The following is a 24543-nucleotide window of genomic DNA, read 5'->3' as shown; positions in this document are numbered from 1 at the left end:
CAACAAAATAATGATGTTCTTCTTAATTATTCATGAACGCTTATTAAGATATTTAGATTTTTGCACAGACCTGTAAACGTTCAAAACTGCCCCGTAGTCGGGGCAGCCTTGAACACGCCTGGGGCAGTTTTGAATTAGTATTTTTTTCAATGAAATAAAACTGAATATTTATGAATGTGTATTTTTAAAATAATAAACAAAATTTTAAATGAACAGTGTCATTTGGGATCAATTTAACATGTTTATTTTATTTTACATCACTCTGTACAAAGTAACACAAAACTTAGGGATATTATTAAAAAAAAAGTAAATATAAGATATTCAATTAACTAAATAATAATAAACTTTCTGTTTAATGACACATCAAAGACAATAAACAAAATTTTAAATGAACAGTGTCATTTGGGATCAATTTAACATGTTTATTTTATTTTACATCACTCTGTACAAAGTAACACAAAACTTAGGGATATTATTAAAAAAAAAGTAAATATAAGATATTCAATTAACTAAATAATAATAAACTTTCTGTTTAATGACACATCAAAGACAAAACTGCATAATTTAAAAAATATCAATCACCTACTAAAACTAGCTTTTGCCCGGACTTCACCCAGCTTGAAATTTTATCTGTCACAGTAAAGCAATCTGCTTATTTTTTATGTAAAAACCTTCTACGAAGTATTAGAAAACTTAAGGTTTCATAATACCACTTAAAAAAGAAAATTTATAAAGTTCAAAGGTGCCCCAACCATTTCGTTCAAAGCTGCCCCATGGGTATATTTCCAGAAAAAAACATAAATTTAATAACGGAACATACTTTTATATCGCAATTTCTTATCAAATCTTCATTTAAACTATTTAAACTTCCATATAGTAAACAAACCACTCACTATTTTATAAAACTACGTCCACAAAAACCTTAGAACCAAAATAAAAAAGTGCGAAATTGGCAGTCAAAAACAAAAAACCACTTTTGCCGGTTAACCTACAGTTAGATATTAAAAATTAGATGTGACGGCTATGCGCATCAGTGCTGGCAATTTAAATTATGATTTATACCATTGTAGCCTAAACCAGTGATTTTTAAATTCATTTGTTCTAAGCTGCCCCTGTCCAAAGCTGCCCCCCTCTCCCCTAGGTAATATTAGGAAATATGTAAGACTAGCGACCGCCCGAAACTTCGTACGCGTGGACTCCGTTTACCCCTTTAGGGGTGGAGTTTCGTAAATTCCTTTCTTAGCCGACCTCTACATACCATAAGGAACCTATCTGCCAAATTTCAAGTTCTTAGTCGGTGTCATAGTTTCTGAAATTTTGTGATTAATCAGTGAGTGGTATTTCGCTTTTAATATATTACATTAGCCACATACACAAAACACTTTGATTGAAAAAAATAATAGGTACCTACTTATGCAACAACAGACATTGAAAACAATTATACCGAAAAGCGGATGAGATTCGAATATGCGTAACATTTTCACAAAAGTAAATACAATACATGATAACAGTTTTTTACATGGAAACTTTCACGAAAATCACTGCGTTGCGCTTTTAATACCCTTACATAATACGTTATTTATGAGTACCTACATGTCAATTCTGATTTCTCTTTATAACTGGTAAATACTTAAACTTATGTATAATTAAGATGAGGTATGGGAAATTAATCATTTTATGTTAGCGAAGTAAACTATCGTTTTGATGCATAAAGTGTTTATGTGTGTGCAATGTGCATGTGTTTATTTTGAATGGTCCATCGTTTGCGCGATAAAGACTTTCTTCGAGTAAAGTAACGTTTTTAACAGTTCTACTTATAACTTACGTTATGATACAGCTCTTTCTAATAATGTTGGTATCCCCAAAAGTCATGGCAAAAAGTGCTAAGTGAAAATAAATCAGCAAACACTAGCCGATAAAGTTAAACCGCGGTTTGCGTTCCGTTTCAAATATTTACGCGCCACCAAAAGCTGTTCCGACGGGGTGAGAATTGTGAAGCGCATTAAATTGAACGGACGAATGATACTGCGGTTATACGGTATCGTTTTTTTAACGAGCCATTGAGACCGTTTTCCGGGGTACTTTTAACTGACTTTGTAACGATACACAAATTCATAGAATATTACAGATTTATTTTTATATGGTTATTTGGTTATACGTATAAAATTGTTTTTATTTTTTGCTAGCCGGCATAGTTTTTGATTTATGTGTTATTTTGACGTGTTAAAACATTGTTAAGTTTTATCAATTTAGCGCGATGGATTACTTAGACAGTATTGGGTTGGTTCTGCTTTTGGCAGATATTGGGCTTGTTTCAAGTAAAAACATAATCGCAAAGAAATAACATAATCGCTTTTATTGTTTGTTAACTTAATCGACAAATGGTGTAAATAGACAATAAGGATACGGAATTAGAAGAGTACGAGTGTAACATGTGTTTGTTAAACTTCCGATTAGTTACTGACTCGGAAGTTATGTCTCACTTAGTTCGAACACAACTTACCATTGCATAATACAGTATTAAGTAGTAATTGCGTTGTATTCCGGAACGCGTATTCAGCCAACTATTTGCGAAATCAGTTTAATTTTAAAGTATTTTTGATAGTAAATCAACCTTAAGTGATCAAAAGGGTAGAGTTGCCATATAGGGGGACTTTACCCTAATAATGCCACTTCAAGCACTTCATCATCTTGCATCAGTTAGAGCCAAAATCCATGCAAATCTAAGTCAATTCTTGTGTTTTGCGGATTGAATCAACAAGCATAGGCGATAAAGTAAAGCCGCGGTGTGCATGTGAGCATGCTCCCATCAAATATTTATGCCCTCGTTGAAAGCGGTTCCGATGGGGTGAAATTGTGGGGTGAGCACAGATTACTTGTTTTATAGAGGCCTCATCATAACGAAAAAACTAGGGAAAAAAATGCTCTCAAGCCATATCAATGGTGATGGTAAGTGACGATCAGGCCGAAGGTGGAAGCGAGCTTCACCCGGAATCCTCAACCACGGAGGAACTGGCTATCTTACCTCTAACTGCCGGAACACAACAATGCTGTTAACATTGTTGTTATGGCGACAGACTTAGGTAAGATGGTGGTAGCTAGCCAGGCGGACTTAGAACAAGCCCTACCACCAATCAAACCGAACAGAAAAATCTGCCCCCACTGGGAATCGAACCCGGGACCTCTGCGTCTGAAGCAGGTAGGTAGTCTTACCACTAGACCACAGAGGCGGCTTGGTATATGCCAACTGTTAAATAAAATAAAATGTAATGAAAAACGGATTGCGAATTAATAAACTGAAAATGATGTTTTAATTTAAAGCCGTAGTTGTTAAAGCTGGTAAGCTTTTTTTATGTAATGATTAATTTAAAATCAAAAAGTTATTTCTGAAGATGTTAACTTTGTTTACACTATCACATAGTCACATTGAATTATTTGGCACTGTTAAACGCCGTCTAATGAAATAAGTGGTCTGCAGAAGCGAGCCACCAAATTGATGGATAATATTTAGGCAAAAATACTCTGCGGGTATGACGTGTTAACTAATGAAACGATATCATGGGGATCAGATTATGCCGATTTTGTTTTACTATTCGATTGGGAGGAGGAAATTTCGCACACGAGCGTTATCAGAGCCTGGCTTTGTGCGATAAAATTTTAATAAAGTGCTGCGCTACCACACATACTAATTGAGTAAAAATTCTATTATAACAAAATTGAATCTACTCGAGTTTTCGTGAGTTTTTTTTATGAAATAAATAAGTAATTGACTTTGGAGTCTATATCTATAGTTGTGCTTATAGCTAAATTTGACTTAGAGTCATATAATTTTACACCATAAATCCAAACTAAGAGCCAACAAATCTGATTTAAAACTCATCAAACCTTGAATACCAAAAGGTTAATTAACCATTCCATTGCAGGTTAATCAAGTACATATTCTAAAAGATGACACACATAACTATGGTAACCTTACGGGCGAAGATATGAAGTGGCTATAACATACCACTAATTGGTAGTTTGATAGATTATTAAATCTTCTGCTGATTCACACGGCTTTCTCCCGACACTGATTTACGATGAGAACCGCCCGAGGCTTTATGGGAAGGCGTTATCAAAATCACAATCGTCTTCACGTATTACATTTCCCTTTCACAAAAGGTAAATAAACTGAAACGTTCAGTTACAGCAAAATCCTCATGACACGATCGTATCGGCATTTACCCCCGTTTTGGGGAAATAGTTATTGTGGGGCAACTACGCCGTTCCACCGGCCGAATCGCGTAGAATTTATTCGGAAACCGGCTCATGTAATTGACTAAGAGCCAGTGAACACCAGACTTACGTTATTTTATAAGTAAAATTACAGTTTAATAAATTATATCATAAAAGCTAGGCCTACGTTTTACCATAAAAGCTGTTGTTTGGGAAATAATTATATGTTTAATGTTTCCTCATCAGCCAGATAGTTTTGACCGTTCCAACCCTTTGCCAGACAAGAATTTTAGGATAGCTGTTAAAACCAAGATGACCCAAGCATTATGATGGTCCAACGACTTCTATGTTGGAAGCATGCGCTGACAAACTTTATAAAATAACGTAGGTTTGGCGTGCACTGGCTCTTGTTCTATAATTATTACAAGCCCGAAAAGCCCAGCGGCATCCATAACGCAATCAAGCTCTCTGTTCCATTCCGTTAACTATGATTTGTTTACGATACTTTTGTTTATTGCTTGTGGAAGGAAAACAGCCAATTAGTTATGTTCGTGTTTCTTTATTTAATAGCTGTTTATACTTTAATTATTTTCGCTGCTGAAATGTTTACGCACCCATATTTTAGTCTAATTCCTAGTTCCCTTTTGTTATTCGCTGACCCATTTGCGTGCCGTACCTTTATTTTTACCGGTACTGACTGAATAACAGAAAAACAAACTTGGGTAAGCGGAATACATATTTGTTTTTGGGTCTAACAACATCTAAACTACTTTTTTCCCAGAATTAAGCCTACTCAAATGTTATGAACTCGTTTATTTTAAACAAAAGTGCCGGTGCCGTTTCATGTTACTCGCCGGCGAATTAGGTTTGGTTAACTTTTTGTTTGTTCATAGATCTAATTACTTGATAGCCAGCGCTAAGTAATATACGAGTGTACTAATTCACAGTGCGCAGTCGGCATTTAACTTTCAACCGTTTATTAGACGAATAGTAATTGCTTTAGGGGGGGTCCATTCGACCATTCGGGACCTTAGACAATTAAACATTGTTTTCGTCGTATGAACATTTGTTCATTCTGTTATGTTTACAAAATAAAAACCTACAAGATTAAGATACCTACCAAAATGCATTTTAATTTACTTAGGCCCGATTCACTATGAACCAAAAGCCCAATCTAGCTGGACAAAGAGGGTCATCGCATATCTTTCATTCGTTTAGCAAAAACGATAGCTTAATAACCAGAGGTAACGATTCAGCCATTATTTTTAGCAACTATCCTCTGATAATTTAGTAATTTTAAGACGAACTTGAACAAGTGAGTATTTTACGATCAAATTATTCACTTTCTTGAGGTTGATATATCAGTGTCTCCTGATTAATTCTAATAAAATTGTGAAATTTTTTGTTATGGATCGTGAAGTAGAAGGTACGTGTTACATATTAAACCAAAAAAATATTCCTAAAGCCTATTAATTAATTAAGATACATGTGGAAATAAAATGAAAATTCGTAATTTTTCACGTTTTTCTGTATTTGCGAGACCAGGAACTACATGTCCCCTCATGTCCCCGGGCTGGATTTTTTATATGAAGTAGCCACATATGTGAGCTTCAAAAAATAGTAGGTTGTAGACAGCACACTGAAGCACAACTTTGATTTTTTTGCAGAAAACGTAGTGGCGGTGACCAGAAGCGAGTTTTATTACGAATGGTTAAAACACACAAAAACAATACAATTTCAGGACTATTCGATTATTTCTCAGCTAGATAAACTAAAAAAAGAGGTTATGGAGTGTTGTTTAAGAAACATTATAAAGAATTTAGTCAGATTAGCTCAAAATTAGGCAAAAAATGGGTTCAGTTTGGTAAAATTCGGGACGATTTTGTGACAAGGCCTATTGGTGTTGAATGGCTGAATGGTGAAAACTTCAAATTGATACACGTATTTTGCATCCATCTACGTCATCTTCAGAAAGTCAATCTAGTACTTCAAGTCCTGGTCGCCCAAAGATTGACTTCGTCCAAGCCGCGTTCAAAACAAAAAGAAGACGCAACGAGTTGACGATTTATTTAAGTCCTGCAGTACCTACTGACGATTTGGTAATGGCCGGCCAGGTATTGTTATAGTTTTATTTAATTTCCATTATTTATTAACCAGCTGTGCTCGCGTCTTTGTATGCGTAAAAATAGTTTGAATAATACTTCCCGTTTTTGCAAAATTTTTCTTTACTGCTCCACCCCTATTGGCTGTAGGGTGTTATATCGACTAATGCCTTTCTTGATAAATGGGCTATCCTATACAAAAATATTTTTTCAAATCGGGCTGTAGCTTAGTTCCTGAAATTAGCGCGTTTAACCAAACAAACAAGGTCTTCAGCTTTGTAGGTAATTTTCAGTATAGAAAGCCACCTATAAATGTACTTAGGCTTAGGTTTAGCATTATACCTTAGTACTTTTACAAAACTAATGCAAAGATGTTGAAATATCAAGCACCAGTATAAAAAAACAATAATTTACCTTAATTAACAAATCCAGTTTAACTAGACCTCCAGACACATACAAAATGTTTAATAAAGAGGGTCAGCTTATGCTGGTTTTTAGTTTTATCATTATTAAAAGCTTTCTGTTCATTTTTTTAACATTTATATCAAAGTAAGAGTTTTTAAAGCGTTTAGTACCTATTCCAAGCCTTAAATAATTTTGTCCAGCTAGATTGGCCTTTTGGTTCACAGTGCGATTCGGCCAAACTTTTATCCGAGAATAACTCCTGGCATAAGTGACACATTGACAGTTTCAGTATGGAAAATATGTGAAAATTGACGATTTATTCTGAGATTATTAATATTTACTCTTGTTTGGTCGACTCTCGGATAAAAGTATGGTTGAATCGGGCCTTATGGTTCACGAGTACCTAAGTTAAACATACCAAAAACTTTTTTGAACATTTTTCTTCTAGCGTCTACATTTTAAACTTCGCACGGAAAGTGCACTATTATGAACTATTGTACCTAGTTTTTTCGTATTTAAAATCTAACAATGATGAATGTACATTTTTCGATTGTTGATTAAATAAAAATAAACATTTACGAATCAGTAAATTTTTAAAACTACAACCTAAAAGACCCAACCCGACCAATTCCGCTCAGATTTGCGAGCGGACTTTGGAAGGTTAAATATAAATTCCGTTCGCGCGTATATTGCCTTCATAATAAGGCTCGCCGGACATTTTTATTCAGCACTCGTCGCTTCATTATTTTAGACAAAGGCTCTATGAATGTATAGTAAGGGCCGTTAGAGGTTAATTACTCGACGGGGTTTGGCGGGACTTTGAAGGGTTTTCGCAGACGGTCACCTGATTTGGGTTTCTTTTATAAGCTAGAAGAATTTGTGTGAACAGTTTGTTTTATCTACAGACCGCTAATGGAATAGTTTTAAATATTATACAAGTAAGGACATTTATTTACAATTTATTAAAATAAACAGATAATTTTACAACAAACGCAAATATAACTAAATAAAGAAAAATAAATTATGCATAGAAACAATCGTTAGTTTGCAACAAACAATATCTACAAACAGAAATGCGTATCGTGTCAATAGTCAGAACACGTTTTGTGCTTACTACTTAATTAGCTGTTTAAATTAAGGCGGCAATTAATAGAAACATATGAATTAAGTGTTAGAAATCCAGTTAAGTTACCTTTAAATTCTGACCAAGTAATAGAGATTAAGTCGAATCTAAATTCTGACAAGTGTAATAGAAACAAGTGATTCGGTTTTACATTAATATGTTAATGTAAATAATTATATCCTTAAGTAAATAATTCCTTTCCACACTGCGCCATCCAGCCCGAAGCGAAGTAAAGCTTGTGCTATGACGAATCACTGCCGCAAATATTCGGAACGAACGACTAGCACCCAGCTGGTTATCACGGAGCCACGAAAATGTTAAGTATTTAGCGCAGAATACCTTTAGGGTCTGTTTTGATAAACAACAGATTACAGCTACGTCACTAACTAGGTCTTTATTTTGTAAAAAACGTGGGGTTTAATAGTTTTTTATTAGGAGGTTCTTGCAGTCGTCTTATTTAAAAAATCAATTTATACAGGTTGTGGTTTTGTAAAACTTGACACTGATGCCAAAAAACATAAAAAATACCTTTTTTCATGAAGATACGTTTGAACAACATATTTATATTTGCTTGTAAATACTTTCATGTATACTATTATCATCCCTGAGTCGGGAGTTGCTTTTCAAAACTAAGTACACCCTGTATATTATTTGATGTCCTTTTATAGTCTTTATCCTGATAATTAAATCCTAATATTTACTAAGTAAGGAATAAGTCTGTCGCAAGTAATATAATTATTTATATTATGTAATTAATTGAGTTTAGTGCAAAATTATAATAAAATCGAGTAGTATCGAATAAACTCGACTAATTAAAGGAACCTCTAATTGGGCGTATAAATAACGTTAATAAGTTTTGTAAATAAATCGTCGGAAGTAGTTTTTACTCAACGTGTTCACGCGGATACGAATAACTAGATTTATTTATACACTACACTGAATATTACAGAAAATAAAAGCAAGTAGAAATAAGTACATTTATTTGGTGCTGTTATTTGGCTTTACTGTTCTTTGGCTGCTTTCAAAATGAAGTAATTTTAATGCCATTTCTGGCCGACGGAAACAAACATCAACATAAAATTAAGTAAAACTGCACAACAAGTTTATTGCGGCGTAAACATTTAACCGAATGAATAAATACTTTCTATTACTATTATTAACTCAATCGAGTTTTCAAAAGATTTTATTGCTAATTCAAAGTTTGTACGAAACCAAAGAAAATCCGCTCCACTTACAGAAAAGTCAGGGTTGCTAGCATCAGGATGTTAATAGATTTTTTCAGAAAAGACTAACCATTTTTGCAAGTTTAAAAAGGTTTCGGAGTAACGAAAGATTTCCTTTTCGTGCGGCGTGCGGTTAGGGTTGCGAAACGCCTTTATTAAATTTTAGCTAGTATTATGAAACAACTTTTAGTATGAATGAATGTATTTTTAGATTTAGGCGGAGTAAACTCTACTATTTTTTAATTAAAAAAATTTAAACAATGGGGTGGAATTCCTATCAAACTATCAGTGTGGTAAGGTGGCCATAATATTAACATTCGTCAAATCCTATACATATTTAAAAGGGCAGTGATTTATTAATGTCATTGAAGCCTGATTGACCCTTTTTAGAAGGATTGTATTTTTATCTAAAAGATCTTTAGCTGAGCTACCTCAAGTACAGGTATGGCGTGCCACTTTTGGGACAACCTGTTTTTATAGTCTCATTTATTTTGTAAGGTGGCAGCCCTACCAAGTCCCAGTTTTAACATTCGGAAGCGCAAACAAGTCTCGGAACTAGTTCCCGCTGCGGGACCACGGGCCGTGTTTATTGCAAATAGGAGCTCAGCTGAGAGGCCTCACCACCTCTTGGGTATGGGAACACTGGATCTTTGTTTATGAAGTTGACTGGTAGAATGTTATCTTGTTCTTAGGCTAGCTAAATCGCGTATTTAAAATATTAAATTCTAACTTCTCTGTCTTCTTCAGCAGGCTATTTTTTTTAATCCACAACGAGGAAGCTCTTGGCCTGTTCTCACCTGATGGTAAGTGAAGATTTAAATAGAATTGGACCCTTAAATCTAGAAACTAGCTGACCCGGCGAACTTCGTTCCATGTATGTTCATCAGAAATAATTTTGGATTCTAATGGTGAAAGAATTTTTAAAATCGGTCCAGTAGTTTCGGAGCCTATTCAATACCTACAAATAAACAAATCTTTACAATAGTGAAGATAACTTCTTATAAACATTATTTACTCAATCAACAAACATCTTACTGCTACAATATTGGTTGATACTATCCACATAATATTCTATCAAAACAAGCAATAACCCATTTACTCACGAATATGTTACGTTACAATAAAATCCATTGAAGGTTAAACAAATAGTGGCGAGATACTCAAATCAACAAATACACTGCCAGAAACTTTCCTAAATAAACTTTGAAAATTTCCTTATGTGCCCACACAAGGAAAATTTCAAAGTTACGGCTGCTCTCTCGATTATTATTTTATTTTCTTGATGGATATTACTGTATCCTCATCTCTCAAAGAGATAAACAAAATCTAAAACACCGTCGGCCTTTGAACTTTGCGATTTGTTTGCTTTTACTTCAACATTTTCTGTGAAAATTTTATACGGATGTAGATTTATGTGACTGATAACTTTTTATTTTAGTGTTTTATTTGACGACTTTAACGACAGTTGTGGTAGTGGGTTCGAAAACTTGCTAAATGTGAATGTGATGAGCATGAGCATTGCATGGGGAAATAGGCATTTTGTATCCAAATAACATTTATTAATTAGTCTGAATAATTAGTTCGAGTCTAGGTAAATGCTTATCATAATAGAATTTATTTAATAACAAGCCTTTTGAATCGCTCTAAGTATCATGATAAGTATTGATGAAAACCGTATTAAAATCCGTTGCGTAGTTTAAAAGATATAAACGCACAGATAGACGGAGAGACTTTGTTTTATTATGGTTTTGTTTACATTAGTTTAACTTATCAGATTGTTACATTTACTTCTTACAAATTGAACTCAATTTAAATCTAGTGTCGCTCATAATTTAAGTCCCAACAACGCTATTGTGTCTCCAGCGTTTAGATTCAAAAGAACCAGCTTGTAACACGAAGTTATCTTTAACAAAGAGCACTAAAAACTTTGAAACGAGATATTTTCGTTCCACTTTGTTCAGTTCTTTCGTTATAAAGTTGTAAGACTTGTTAGCTCTGTGCTCGAACTTTGCTTGATTGGATTCGCGAGCGTCACACTAATCCGAGGTTAAGCCAACAAAACAAATTAATGGAGTTAAGATTTTAAATGTTAAAAGACAAGTTTAATATTTTAAGTTGGAGTGACTTATTCAAAGAGGCTGCAAAGAATTAATTACTTAGCCGACTGTCGGCGTTCCGTCGCTAGGGCTGTGTCTGCTGCTAAATTGGGAACTGCCGGTGCTTATTTTTCACTTTGCTCGAAGAGTAAGTAGTAACTTGATAATGAGTACATTAAGGCTGGGTTGCACCATCTTACTCTAACTTCGACAAACGTCAAAAATCTGTCAAACTCCATACAAAATACACTAATTTATCGTCATAGTTACGGTCAAATAAACAGTTTTATTATTGAGTTAATAACAAATAGGGTTTTTAAATATTTGTAATATTTTCAGGCAACGTACCTATTGGCAGTTCTCTTGGATTTTGTCTGCTGCGAATCAATGGGCAGTCGTGATTGTTTACTGACATCAGACTTAATTCCCTTTTATAAAATTATTGTTACTGGATTGTTGTAGGATCAGATACATCAATTATATTATAAGTTTAGTGGACTCTATAATATTGCTCTTGTTGAATTGACTCTACAATATTTCGACCAAGTAAGTTTTTATCAATTACATATTACATTGTCACTACCTAATCTTGTTTAAAGCACAAATGAAAATTCCAATTCCACAACTTGAACATTATGATTTATAAACTACTTAATCCCAAGTTCATTCTTTGTCTTACTCCAATAGAACTCTCTGAGGAATCCCCAAAGTTGGCAGATATGATTAAAAATAATCCATGACGTCATGACCTACTACACTATCTATCGCCGAAGTTAAGGAGGTATGTACCAAGTTTATCGTCTCTAAGATAGGTATAACATTCTTGGTTAAATTATTAGTTCTTGATTGTTATTTGGATAACAATAGATTTAGAATCAGTGAGGCGAAATAATAATATAGTCGTTGCCCGAATTCATATTAAGTATATTTCTTAATATTGTTATGATAATTACATTTTTGAACATTTTTATATCACCATCTACTTCTAAACTAAGAACATTTTGTACTGTGCGATTTGGACAAGATGTTTTTTTTCGTAAAATTGAATAATTATGTATGTTTTTACAATTTTTAGGTACTGAAATAAACGTTAATAAATACCTGAGTTCATAATAATTTGGTTTAAAATAAATGATTTTTTTTAAACATAAAAACCCAACCAGTGTTGGTCAAGTCCCGGGGGAAAGTTAAACTGTCATTGGACCCGCAACGAAATTAATCAGAAGAACATAGGATAGTTCGAAGTTAAGGTTCGATTTCCCTCCGGTCCAATTGGGAAAATATTTCCCTTTGGCATTTCCTTCAATCTGTTCACTTAATACCACACTGAAAAGCATTGACTTACCTGGTTCATGATGAGCAGAAGGCGAGGGCGCCGAGAAGGCACTGGAGCACCCGGCGGCGCGGCGGGCTAGGCCTCCCAGCTCTGGGACTGTGGACAAGAGGAATATTAATAAGGTCATATCATATAAGATTTGAAACTTCACGGTTTTTAACGCGACGTTTATTAATGAGTTACATTACAGACTCTGACTCAGACTCCGCCGTCTCCAGTCTGCTTGTGACCACGGCTGCAGCATCGCAGCCGAAACGTCAAGCCGTGAGTACATATTTAAACATTATTATTATTATCATTATGTTTGTACGCTTTGGAGCTCACGGGTCAAAAGTGGCCCGGTCCTTTATAAGGCTTGCGTGGGGATACAGATCGTCGAGTCAACATCCCACATGGCGGTCACCTCGTGGGCCAAGTCAAGGTATTTGCTTTGTTTTTCCTTCTCGGCCTTCACGAGGTTTTCGTCGTGTGGGATGTTGACTCGACAAACGGGCTAATAGCGAAGAGCTTCGACCAACATCTAAAGAAGCTCTCGCTAGATGGTTGGCTCAAGGGTCAGATTCAAAAGGCGGTGATCCTCAGCACGGCACGCATTGTCCGGAGGTTCCTCAGCCTGTGACCCTGACCATTATTATTATTACATAATGTAACTCATTAATAAACGTCGCGTTAAGACCCGTGTCTTACTATTTTAAGGTCATATCATGTTACTATCAGAAATGAGAAGATCCGCAAACAAACTCAAGTATCTGACATAGACGAATTAGGAAGCTGAAGTTGCAATGGGCAGGACTGAGGACACATACCTAGTACGCAGAACTGACGGCCGATGGGGCAACAAGATTCTGGAGGCCATGTAAAGCGCAGCGTAGGACGTCCACCCACAAGGCGGACTGACGACCTCATAAAGGTAGCAGGAAGCCGCTGGATGCAGCAGGGCGCTACCAACTGATCATTATGGAAATTATTGGTTCCCCCAATAATTTCCATTCCGCCGCAGGCTTCCGCCTATGTTCAGCAGTGGACGTCCTATGGCTGACATGATGTTGATGGTGATGATTAAATAGCTTATAGCGCCTAAAGTGAGTAGGTTCCTGCAGTATATTGGAGCTCATATTTTCATTATTTTTGTAACTTGTCAAAGTCCGTGTAGATTTTTGAAAAAAAAAAATTGCCCTTCCGTATTATACTCGTAAATAATAATTATGTGCTTGTCTTATATTATGTTATAACCTAGTGAAGTTTCATCAAAATCCGCCCAGTTAAAGAGTAACCAACATCTAAGCTTTGATCTTCACAAACTTACATGCTTCTCGTATCTATGTATTTTAGTTGATTTGATTCTTAGAAGAGTTTAAAACTTTTACATCAGACTCTGTCTCCTATGTGTACCCGTTGCAAGGACTTTAGCAAACGGGGAAAAAGTAATTTTGTTCACTACCTACTCCAATCTCTCGTTGCAGGGTTAAGAGTAAACTGAAAATAGGGTAAACTTATTCGCAACTACAAGTCGTTTGGAAATGAAACCTCTTACTAACATCTCGGAAGCTATATCATCATCATTCTAATAAAGAGGAAGGATTTGTATTTATGTATGTTTGACGTTTGTGACTAATAAACTCAAAAACTACTGGACCGATTTCAAAAATTCTTTCACTATTAGAATGCTACATTATTCTTGAGTAACATAGGCTATAGTAAACAGAAATTCACACGGCAGAAGCCGCGGGAAAAAGCTAGTAACATAAAAGTGTCGTCAACATTGAAGATCTACAAGTATTCAACAAACTGAAGGGCTGGGTTGCACCATCTTACTTTGACTTTAACAAACGTCAAAAATCTGTCAAACTCCATACAAAAAACACCAGTTATTGTTTTAGTTACTGTTAAAGTAAGATGGTACAATCCAGCCTGAGTCTCTTTGCAGATACATAGCGATATAATTTTGCATCATTTGACCTCTAAAAGGAGTCTTTGACCCGAGTTTATTAGAGCAATGTGATTCGACTGCCAGAGGCAGATGAATAATATTTGAATCAATAACCCGCTGCGGTTACACCAACATATTTACTGATTTCACAAATCTGTGGACATGATTGTCATCATCAAATGTGGTTACAGTCAATATGCGATTGGATTTAAATAACGGTGTTTTACTACACCAATATGACTGGTAGCGGATCGTTGGAACAACACTAGTCGACTAGTGCATGAATATTCCGTGAATAAATATGTTGGAATCTGTTGGAATTTACGATTTGGCTAGTTATTTTTTTTTAACCACAACGAGGAAGCTCTTGGCCTGTATCTCACCTGATGGCAAGTGACGATCAGGCCGAAGGTGGAAGCGAGCTTCACCCGGAATCCTCAACCACGGAGGAACTGGCTATCTTGCTTCTAAATGCCGGAACACAACAATGCTGTATAGTTTTTTTATTAATCTATAGTGCGAACAAAATCTTTGAATAGCCGTACATGTACAGACGACGATAGGTACGTAATAGTAACAATATGGTATTTTATGGGGTTATACAGGCTGTAGTTTTCATAATCACCCTTTAAAGTGCTGCATTATTCAACAAAAATGCGCAGTCAGAAGTGCTGTCGCTATTATTAGTAGGAAAGTTATTGTATACCTGCACATAAAACATTTAATTAACTTTTCTCCTTTTATAGGTTTATTGCCAGGATAAGATCATTCGCTACTTCATTACTTTAACTTTTATTTAACTTATCAATCTATTTAATCTAAAGGCACATAATAGACGAGTCATTAAAACAAAAAATGCTACTTACTTATCTTGAATTATTCGTTAAGAAAGCTTTTTGTATTTGATGTTTATTTAGTGTAAAACAAATAAGAATTTTTAAATCATTATTGAGTTAAATAATATAAAAAGATTTCAAAGAAGTTTAATTCTTCAATCTTGCGATACAAATCAAAATACTTATTGGAAATGTTTACGATGATATTTATAAGTAAAATAGAAATGTTTTTATCGTAAGAAAATAACAAATGAGTTGTAGCTCAGCCATAATCGGTTTCTGCGAAATAGGATCCCGTTAAGCTATGAAAATTAAATGCTTCTCCAATTGGAATTACTGAGATGAGAATTAAATAAATTCAACTTGGCCCGCGATTTAAGCCTCAATTTCAGCAAACTCTTCTTTATTTTGACTACATTATGAAGTCGGCTTATGAATTTAATTTTTCTTTGTTTATTTCAAGTTGAGTTCGCTTGAGACAAGATGGCTGTCAATAACTAAAATATTTTACCTAAGTATCTAGTATGCTAAAGTAAAGTAAATGCTTAATTTTTTTGTTGTTACTCGTATTAATTTCAATAAATTGTAACATGTACTCGTATGTGTATTGTTGAGCTTCGGAGAATCAAATACTTAAATAGAAATACTGTCCATTTCTTTGTACATTATTTTTTTTGCAGATGCAGAAAAATGAATATTTTCTTGACAAATATGAGCAAATAAATTGCCGCTAGCAATCGACTAGTCGGTTTCAAGATAAGATCTTTTAATTCATACATTAATTTAAACATCTTTCCCGTAAAGCCGTAAACATATCCGAAAGAATTAATTGTAGACCTAAATCTTGATAGCCCATCTCAGGGCTGAATTTCTTTGCTAGCGTAAAGATGTTATCATTTAACTTTTATGTTTCTTCACGATCATAAAATCTAGGCATTAACTTAAAAGAAAACCAGCGTTGTAATGTGAATCAGACATAACTTAAAGCCAAAGCACACGATGCGTTGCGGCGTCGCACCACAAGCATTTCGCAGTATCGTTTGTGGCGCTCACCGCTCGTGTGCCCGCCACAGATATTTCTACGTAAGGCCGGTTGGCGGTGAAGCTGGCAAGCTATTTCCACCAAAGCAGAGCGGAGAAGAGCGGAACGGTGATGGAGACAACAGGAGATATGTGAGCTGTGCGAAGCTATCAGCTGTCAATCTATTGCTATCTATGAAACACCACACCGCTTCGCACATCTCTGCACCGACGCCGCTGACAAATTCTATTAAAAACAAGAGCGTCCGACACTTCTCCGCTCGATCCATTTCCACCGAAGCGGATCGGAGTGAACATGAGCAAATAATGGAATCTGATTGGTTATTAAAAAAACTTCTTTGCTCCGCTTAGTGGAACCGGGACGCATCCTCCGGCGTCGCATCGCCGCCGCAACACATCGTGTGCTTTGGCTCTAATAGCTTTGGTAGTTGAATAATAATGTCTGTATTTAATAGGACCGCACACGCTCGGCTCGGTAATTCATAAATTCAATTAAGCCTCGCACATTGGGCTCGAATAAAATTAAATTGAATATCAAACAGCCAGTATTGCTGATTTGGAATCTGGACGGCTGCTTAGATAAGTGGTGGCTATTTAATATCTACGGGATACGGGCGTAGTGCGAAGACAACGGCCAGAATATTATGAAAATTCTTTTAAAATTATTAACTATCAAAATTCGACGCTTAACTTAACACACACAGTTTAAAAGCTTTCTAATGGTTGTTACAACTTTTGATCTGCTTTTTTATTTTATTTTAGACGCCATACTAGTTAGGGAGAGCGAGAAAATGTAAAAAGTCCAATGTAGGTAATATGGCGCAGTGTGAAATGTCCAAGGATATTTGTTTATTTATATTACCGATATTGTAGTCACGAGCATAAATAACGCATTTAGATCTTTGTAAAATCTTAAGAAGCAAAAAAAAAAACAAACCAGCGTTGTGAAATTGGCTGTTCTCCCTCGCTTATGTCGTTTTAGTTGGAATCGTGCCACGGCGAACCACGAATTACAATGAGGGCCGATTCTGGAGACGGAGCGGATGGTAACTTCAACCGCAATTTTCAGTTAAACAACACAACCTCTACGAATACTACCTATTATTTACGTGTACATTTAGTTTAAGTAGAGCTAACGAGCATTAATTTTATGGAAGTTTGAATGAATTTAGAGCTTCTGCTATTTTATTATTTCTGTAAATAAATAGGCGACTAAGGTGATCTTTAATTAATGTATTATTATTTACCTGAAAACTTTTTGTTCTTGAAGAAAATAAGAGCAAACCTGCAATGCATTAGGTATAGATAATTTGGTAGGTACAACCTTCCGGGAAAAAAGTGATTTTAAGTACATGTACGAGTATATGTATATCAAATTAAGGCAGTAGCAGAAATAATAGTGATGCACGCCTTCGCGTCTAACGTAATATGGACTCTAAGGCTGAATTGCACCACCTAACTTTGACCGTAACTATAAAGATAGCCGGTGTTTTTTGTATGGAATTTGACAGATTTTTGACGTTTGTCAAAGTTAAAGTAAGATGGTGCAACCCAGCCTTAGATTAACAAATACTTAAGTAAAATCGGGTCTTGTGTAAGTAGTATAATGCCTAACATTAAATTTAGATTTAGTAGATGCAAGAACGTATATTTGTAAACATAGAGCAGCAATTGGCGTGTGGATTTGACATTATTAACTTAATCATTTACTTAATGAAATCGGTAACTAGGACAAAATACTTAGTACAAACATTGGCAGGATTCCAATTTATCATTCCGTTATACCCGTAGTTAACTAAACCATTGATTTGTGTATGATTCGAAACTAATCGATTATTAAATTAAATAAACGCTCTATCAGATCGCTAGTACAACTTCATAAATTATTCCAACAATGTTAGATTGAGCGTTATTATTTAACCGTTATTAATAACTCACAATTTATGTACGATTCCACAACAATATCAATACATTATTTATTAATACCTTCAAATAAGTTTTTGAAATATTGTTCTATTGCTTTCTGTATCTTTAATTAAACATAAAATATTCTTCTTTTTAACGAAGATAAGGTTTAGCTCATTTCTTACATACTTTTATCATCAAAGAAGTTAATTGGTATAGGTAGTACTAGTAGAATTTGACTGAACTGATAAAGGTAGCAGGAAGGCGCCGCCGGATGCAGGCCGCTACCAACCGGGCGGGAGAATGTGTTGATGAAATTATGATGATGTTTTGACTGGAAACCTATCATTATAAACAACCAAACAATTACTACATTGCAGAAACTGTTTTTGTAATCTGCTATGGAATAAAACTGAAAAATATTATGTTAGTGAAACATTTCTCGGCGCAGTGAACCTTGAGAAATAACAATGTTGAAACTAAATTGCTCGATGGTAAACTGCCGCCTGCTCCGATACAAAACCGTGTAGTAGTTAAAAGTAAGCTACATCGGGCTGTTACAATTCTCCAAAGTTTCCCGGCTGCAGGGTTGTCACGAGGCGAGCTAAAATATTTTAGCTTTTCAATTTGGAAAACAACTAGGTTTCAAAATTAGAATCAATGAGATTATGAAAAAGATATGATCCTGTGTTTAAGATCGCCTCCCCAAATTCAAATATTTATTTGCACAATTTTGGGAAAACATAATGATCTTAATAAGTACTAGTATAAATAGAGCGCCTCATCGATTGATTAAGACGATTTCTGCGGCTCATGAAAACGACTTAAAATATTTTTGTGATCTTAGACTTAACTTTAGGGTAAGATTTGAAAATACAACATTTTTAAAGCAAAACAGCATCAATTGCAACTTATAACATGATACATTTACATTGAGTGTTGTTGTCTGAATTTAAATAATCTTTGCTTTGAACTTGGGCAATACAATAAATTGATGTTCTTTCATACTGTTATTTTAAATTAAGTCGTGTGAGAAATAAGAAATAAGGTTACATTATCACTTCCTAGAATTTTATCAATAAAAGGTAACATAAAGAACATATTGTGATAGGAAATACCTACAGCAAGACACTAAGCAGAATTTTACCCTTACAAGGAATTGAGTATTAGACCCTATTTCTTATTAAAGGGTGCTCAGAGAATTTTCCAAGAATTACTGTTAGGTACACGAAATTCAAATTGTTCCGAATAGTTATTATATCAACACATCTCAGTTCTGAGTATTTAGAAGAATTTAGTTCAAAGAACTTTGCAAACAAAGGTTATTAATTTGTTAAGTACTTTAATTAATGTTGTCTCATTTTCTGAAGGTGGTGAGCTCGTTTCATCAAAAAAGGTGACTCCACATTACTAAAAAGCCTTTAATTTGCCCGCTACGCGTATTAAATAATAGGTAAAATTCCTTTTGTTTTCTTATTTTTTTGTCTTTCCTTTTTGCTTTACAGTCAACACCAAATATACATAATATTATGTAATAAATAGTAATTGTAAGGCGTGGAATAGGTATTTAAATAAATAAACTTTGTTAGTTTTTGTGCTAGTTTGGTAGATTAGTTTACTAATCATTATGTAAATGCTACTTTCATTATAATATGCCGATTTTAAGCGAAAAATGTTTTATTTTCTTTAGCGGCAGCCCTACAACGCCCGACCGAGCAGTTGTAGGGGATTAGAAATTTACTGGTGTCCACACAGTTAGCTCAATTTGACACTGCGATATAAAGCTTGTTGCCAATACTGTTCGGTGTTTGCCGGCTATTGGTGAGCTCGGCTGTTTCCACTTTTGGCAATTGTATGCCTGCACAAGTGTTTGGATAAAGGAAATAGAGCTAGTGATATTATTTCAAACTTGAGTTCTGAAAATCGATTTGGATTGTGTACTTGGACCCACGATCTTTCGCTTACCGGGTAACTGATTCACTGAGATATTGGAAGACCCGTTCTTACTGCTTTTGGGGTGAGAAAAAAATATAACGCATTTTATTGTTCTCATTTTATGAAGCAATGTAGACTAGGTACCAATAAAAATTATATTAACTACTTATCTTCTTTGGTACATTATACTAAAGATTAAAATATTCAGGCGTCAAAATGCAGTGTATTTATTTTAACTCTAGCCTATTATTCTACAACGATTTTCCATTGCGCAAGTTAATGGATCTGTGTCAGGTCTAATCTTGTCATTTTCAAAATTAGAACGATTTAAAATTTTAAAAAGTTTGTCATTTTCAACTGCGAGCGGAAAATAGCTGCAATTTTATTCGTTGGACTTTACAAGCTAATCTTTTAGCTTGTTATGGTTGAAAAAACTTCACAAAAAGTTTAGTTTTTTTCTCCTTTATTACTTTAACTTTTACGTTAATTATCCATTTAGGTACGTAAGATAGATTTATCACTAAATAAGTAGGTAATAAATGTAATTGCTCTACTAAGTTCAAGAATTACTCGCTCATTACGGCCAATACAAATGCAGCGCGCATCCGAGTGAGAAACTGCTTCTGGTGTGAAGGACATTAATTAGATAAGTCGCTTCAATAAGATTATCTTAATAATAGTTTTATTATGGAATGGATTCTATGACAAGGAATGAAAGGAATGATATTTCTCAGAATTTACGAGTATGAACGGTTTATTTGAGTTCTAAGTGCTTTTATTTGTGTATTTGGAATTGCCAATTAAAGTTCTGTAGTTGACAAATTGCCTACCTACGTGATATAAGCATATTATTATTATCTCAATTAAATAAAGTTTAACAAGCTTTTGCCCGCGGTTTCACCCGCGTGAAATTTAGTGTCACAGATCGGCATAAATTATAGCCCATTGTTAATCTGGGTTACAAGTAATAATACTGTAAAGTTTCATAAAAATCCGTTCAGTAGTTTTTGCGTGAAAGAGTAACAAACATACATCATGACATCCTAAAATCCATACAAACTTTTGCATTTATAATATTAGTAGGACTGTAGGATAAAGATTCAGTGTCTGTAAATGTTGAATAGGTAGGACAGACAGGACTTGACGACTGTATAAATTTTACGAGTTAATGTATTAACTCCTGAAGTGGTAAGAAATCAGCAGAGCGTGTTAACCAGAGAGCTAATCCCGCGTTATAGCACCGCTATCCGACCTGCATCGACATCTGCACTCGGCTGGCAGCGCGCCAGCCCTATGATGTTGTGGACGACTGTAATTCAGCTTGTCAGTGATAAGGTTTGTTCAGTATTCAGTATATTGATAACCGCAGCACAAGATTTGTGGTTTGCCCACATCATGCACTATTAAGACCGAAGTTATTACTGCACGATTAAGTTGTATATTGCAATTAAAAGCCAATTAGTCGCTGCTCTATTACTAATAGTTTACAGCTATTTAGCGGTTTTATGGTAATTAATTTGCATAAATTATTTACATTGGCTTAACTTGTAAGCAGGTACTTAAACAATTGTTTATACGGGCTGTATTTTAGTGTGGAACAGTAAAATCGGCGTGGAAAAACAAGCTTATATCCGAAAAGCGTTATAACACCGCTATCCGACCTGCATCGACATCTGCACCCGCTGCTGGCTGCGAGCCAGTTCTAGTATGGTGTTGTGGACGACTGTTATTCAGCCTGTTTGTTGTTGGTATTGATATCGAAACTGTGGTTCGAATAATACATTACCTAAATAAAATAAAAGCTTTACATTATATTATTGACAGGTTAAAAAAGACAAAAGGTATTTATCTATATGAGGAATAACTACTTGAGATTCTAACAGCTTAATGCTAACTAATTGCTAGCTGGCTAGAACCAATCTAACTTTATCTCGGTGGACTTAAGTACTTTTTGCATTGTCATCAAACTCACGTACGTGCGGTTCAGGTAGGATAACGGGAACTAATTCAACGTGAGCTTTCAAAATTCGACCCAAACACTAACTAATAACTGAATTGACCAGTAAAGTCATAAAAGCTTGCAATGACTTAGCCAAACGATACCGAAAGTTAATATTAAATCTATTAAGGGGTAATGTTAAAAACGTAAACATACTGTAAAAATAGAGTCTTGCACATTTTTTGTGAAGGAGGACCTGCCTGAAAAATATAATATATACGAAAAAAATAGCAGCTTGTGATTACAATTGAAACTTTGCTGAAATGTCCTTTAGTTGAATAAGTAAGTAAAAACATTATGTGTACCTATTTACAATCGCTAATAAATTCTCTTGTTTATACAATTCTACTAAATACAATTTTGACCACTTTACTATATTTTAGTAAAATAAAACACAAGTTTGGTAAGTTAACAAGATATTCGGCTGGTATTATGCTACTTGTGTGTTTCTGGCGTCGTGCCAGCGCTAGATGATGTTGTGGACGAATGTAATTCATTCTGCGATTTGGGTACGTAGGCATATTGACGTTGTTATTGTATATTAACGTCGCGGCTTTATTTTAATAATCGTTTCATCATCATTCATCAAACAACGGCAAAGAACAACACTCGCAATACAGCCTTACTTGTTTTGCACGTGGTTGCTGTCGGTAGCTATCTATCCAAATAAAACTCTATGTCAGATAATGAATTCGCCATGCAGTTCAAAAGAGTCCTTGCACATGGTCCTTCGAGCCGGATTCCTTCCCTGGTAAGTAACGCGCGCTTGTTTGTGGCTATTATGACTAGAAAGTTAATAAACTTACTTTAGTACTTCTAGAATTTTTCATATAATTTAGAAATTACTGTCGAGTAATCATTTAGTAAACTTCAGAGATAATTTATCTTAAATTTTTGACCTGTTAAAGTAAGTACTTATTACGGAATGTTGTTTTGATAAATAGAATTATACCTAAAGTAAAAGATAAACTTATTTTAAGTCAAACCGCAGTGACTCAGAAAGGTTGTAAATAATTATCACTCTTTACTCAGCCTAATAGCGCGTGGGCGCTAATCTTGTTACGCTTACAATGTAAACACTGACGCTAAGTACACCGACGGTCATATCACGGTTAACACTGTGGTATCTTATAACGTTGTAATAAAGTGCTATTTTGCATCTAAAATGTACAGTCTACCGGGCTGTTGACTGTAAGTAGTTCATTAAGCATTGAAGACAATGTAAGTCGATCTCATTAATGGACATGTTTTATGACGAGATTGAGATACAATTTGCATGGTAAGGTGTCTGTTAATTGATTGATGATTTGTCAGTTTGAATAACTTATGGTAATGGCCGCTTTTAGAATCAATTTAAAGTGATTATTGCTTTAATTTTGATACGTTCTGACTTAGATGCTTGCTCTTAGTGGGATTAGAATTTAGAACCCAGTAGATACTGTAGGTAGCTCTGTCGCCACTTCTATTGTCCCGAGAACGTAGGTATAGGGCAAATTAAGTAGGTATACTTAGAACGTATTTGTGTGAAGTAAATAACTAATAAAAAAAATGTAGACGAACCACCAAGTCATGCGGCCGTCGAACTAAATTGAAAAAAAAAATGTGCGATATAAATAGCTGAAACATTTTATTAACTTCAAACAATAAAAGTTAACCATAGACAGTTATCTTTTACGGTTCACTTGTTACAATCAAAGAATTAATTTACAAAGGCAAGCTTTGATGTCTGGATCAAGTAAAAAACACAATCAAATGAGCTACATGAGTTTATAGTTAAAGTCAAAAGTATTTTCGTTATTAAAATGTTTTTCGAGTAATAAATTAAATTCAGTCGAAGTGTTGGGAAGCTTTTGTGGGAACACACAATCTGTTCCGATGGATGAAAAAGTTTTTATTTGGTGTTCGTGTGTTGGATGTTGTTGTATCGTGTTACACCAAAACTTGACAAAACCATTTAGGTGTGTTTACGTTCTCATAATATAGGGCCATACCATGTATGTTACTCTTTTAGGTGTAAAAACTACAGAATGGATTTCGATGAAACTTTACATTGAATATACCAAAATAACATAAGTATAGGCTAAAATTCGTCTAATACAAACTGAATTTCACGCGGAAAAAGCGCTGAAGCTTAATATGTGATCAAAACTTACATTGCGTGTCAACAACTAAAAAAGCTACCAAGACTAAAAAGTTATTGATATTCAATACAAATCCTCTTATAATAGCCCAAGGACATTCCGAGGGTGAAATTCAAAGACATGTCCGAAAGAGGTTTACGAATCTCGGTCAAACCTGATATTCTTTGAAGCTTACGGCAGAAAACTTTAGTGGCGGTCAGAAAATCCTCTTACTTCATAAAGCGTAGCTGTGAAAACCTTTTCAATATTTGTTATT

At 34.8% G+C, this 24543-nt stretch overlaps 1 protein-coding gene across 1 annotated transcript in view; it reads right to left on the bottom strand.

Annotated features, from left to right (window-relative positions):
- Window positions 1–24543, bottom strand: part of LOC135078318 (uncharacterized) — a 295960-nt gene that overhangs the window by 171242 nt on the left and 100175 nt on the right. The window contains exon 4 of the mRNA XM_063972917.1: window positions 12510–12596. Coding sequence (XP_063828987.1) covers window positions 12510–12596 — 87 coding nt within the window. The remainder of the gene's footprint in view (window positions 1–12509; window positions 12597–24543) is intronic.

This window comes from Ostrinia nubilalis, chromosome 14 (assembly GCF_963855985.1).
Source record: "Ostrinia nubilalis chromosome 14, ilOstNubi1.1, whole genome shotgun sequence".
NCBI lineage: Eukaryota > Metazoa > Arthropoda > Insecta > Lepidoptera > Crambidae > Ostrinia > Ostrinia nubilalis.
Note: the sequence above shows the minus strand (reverse complement) of the source record. Positions and strands in the feature narration are given on the sequence as shown.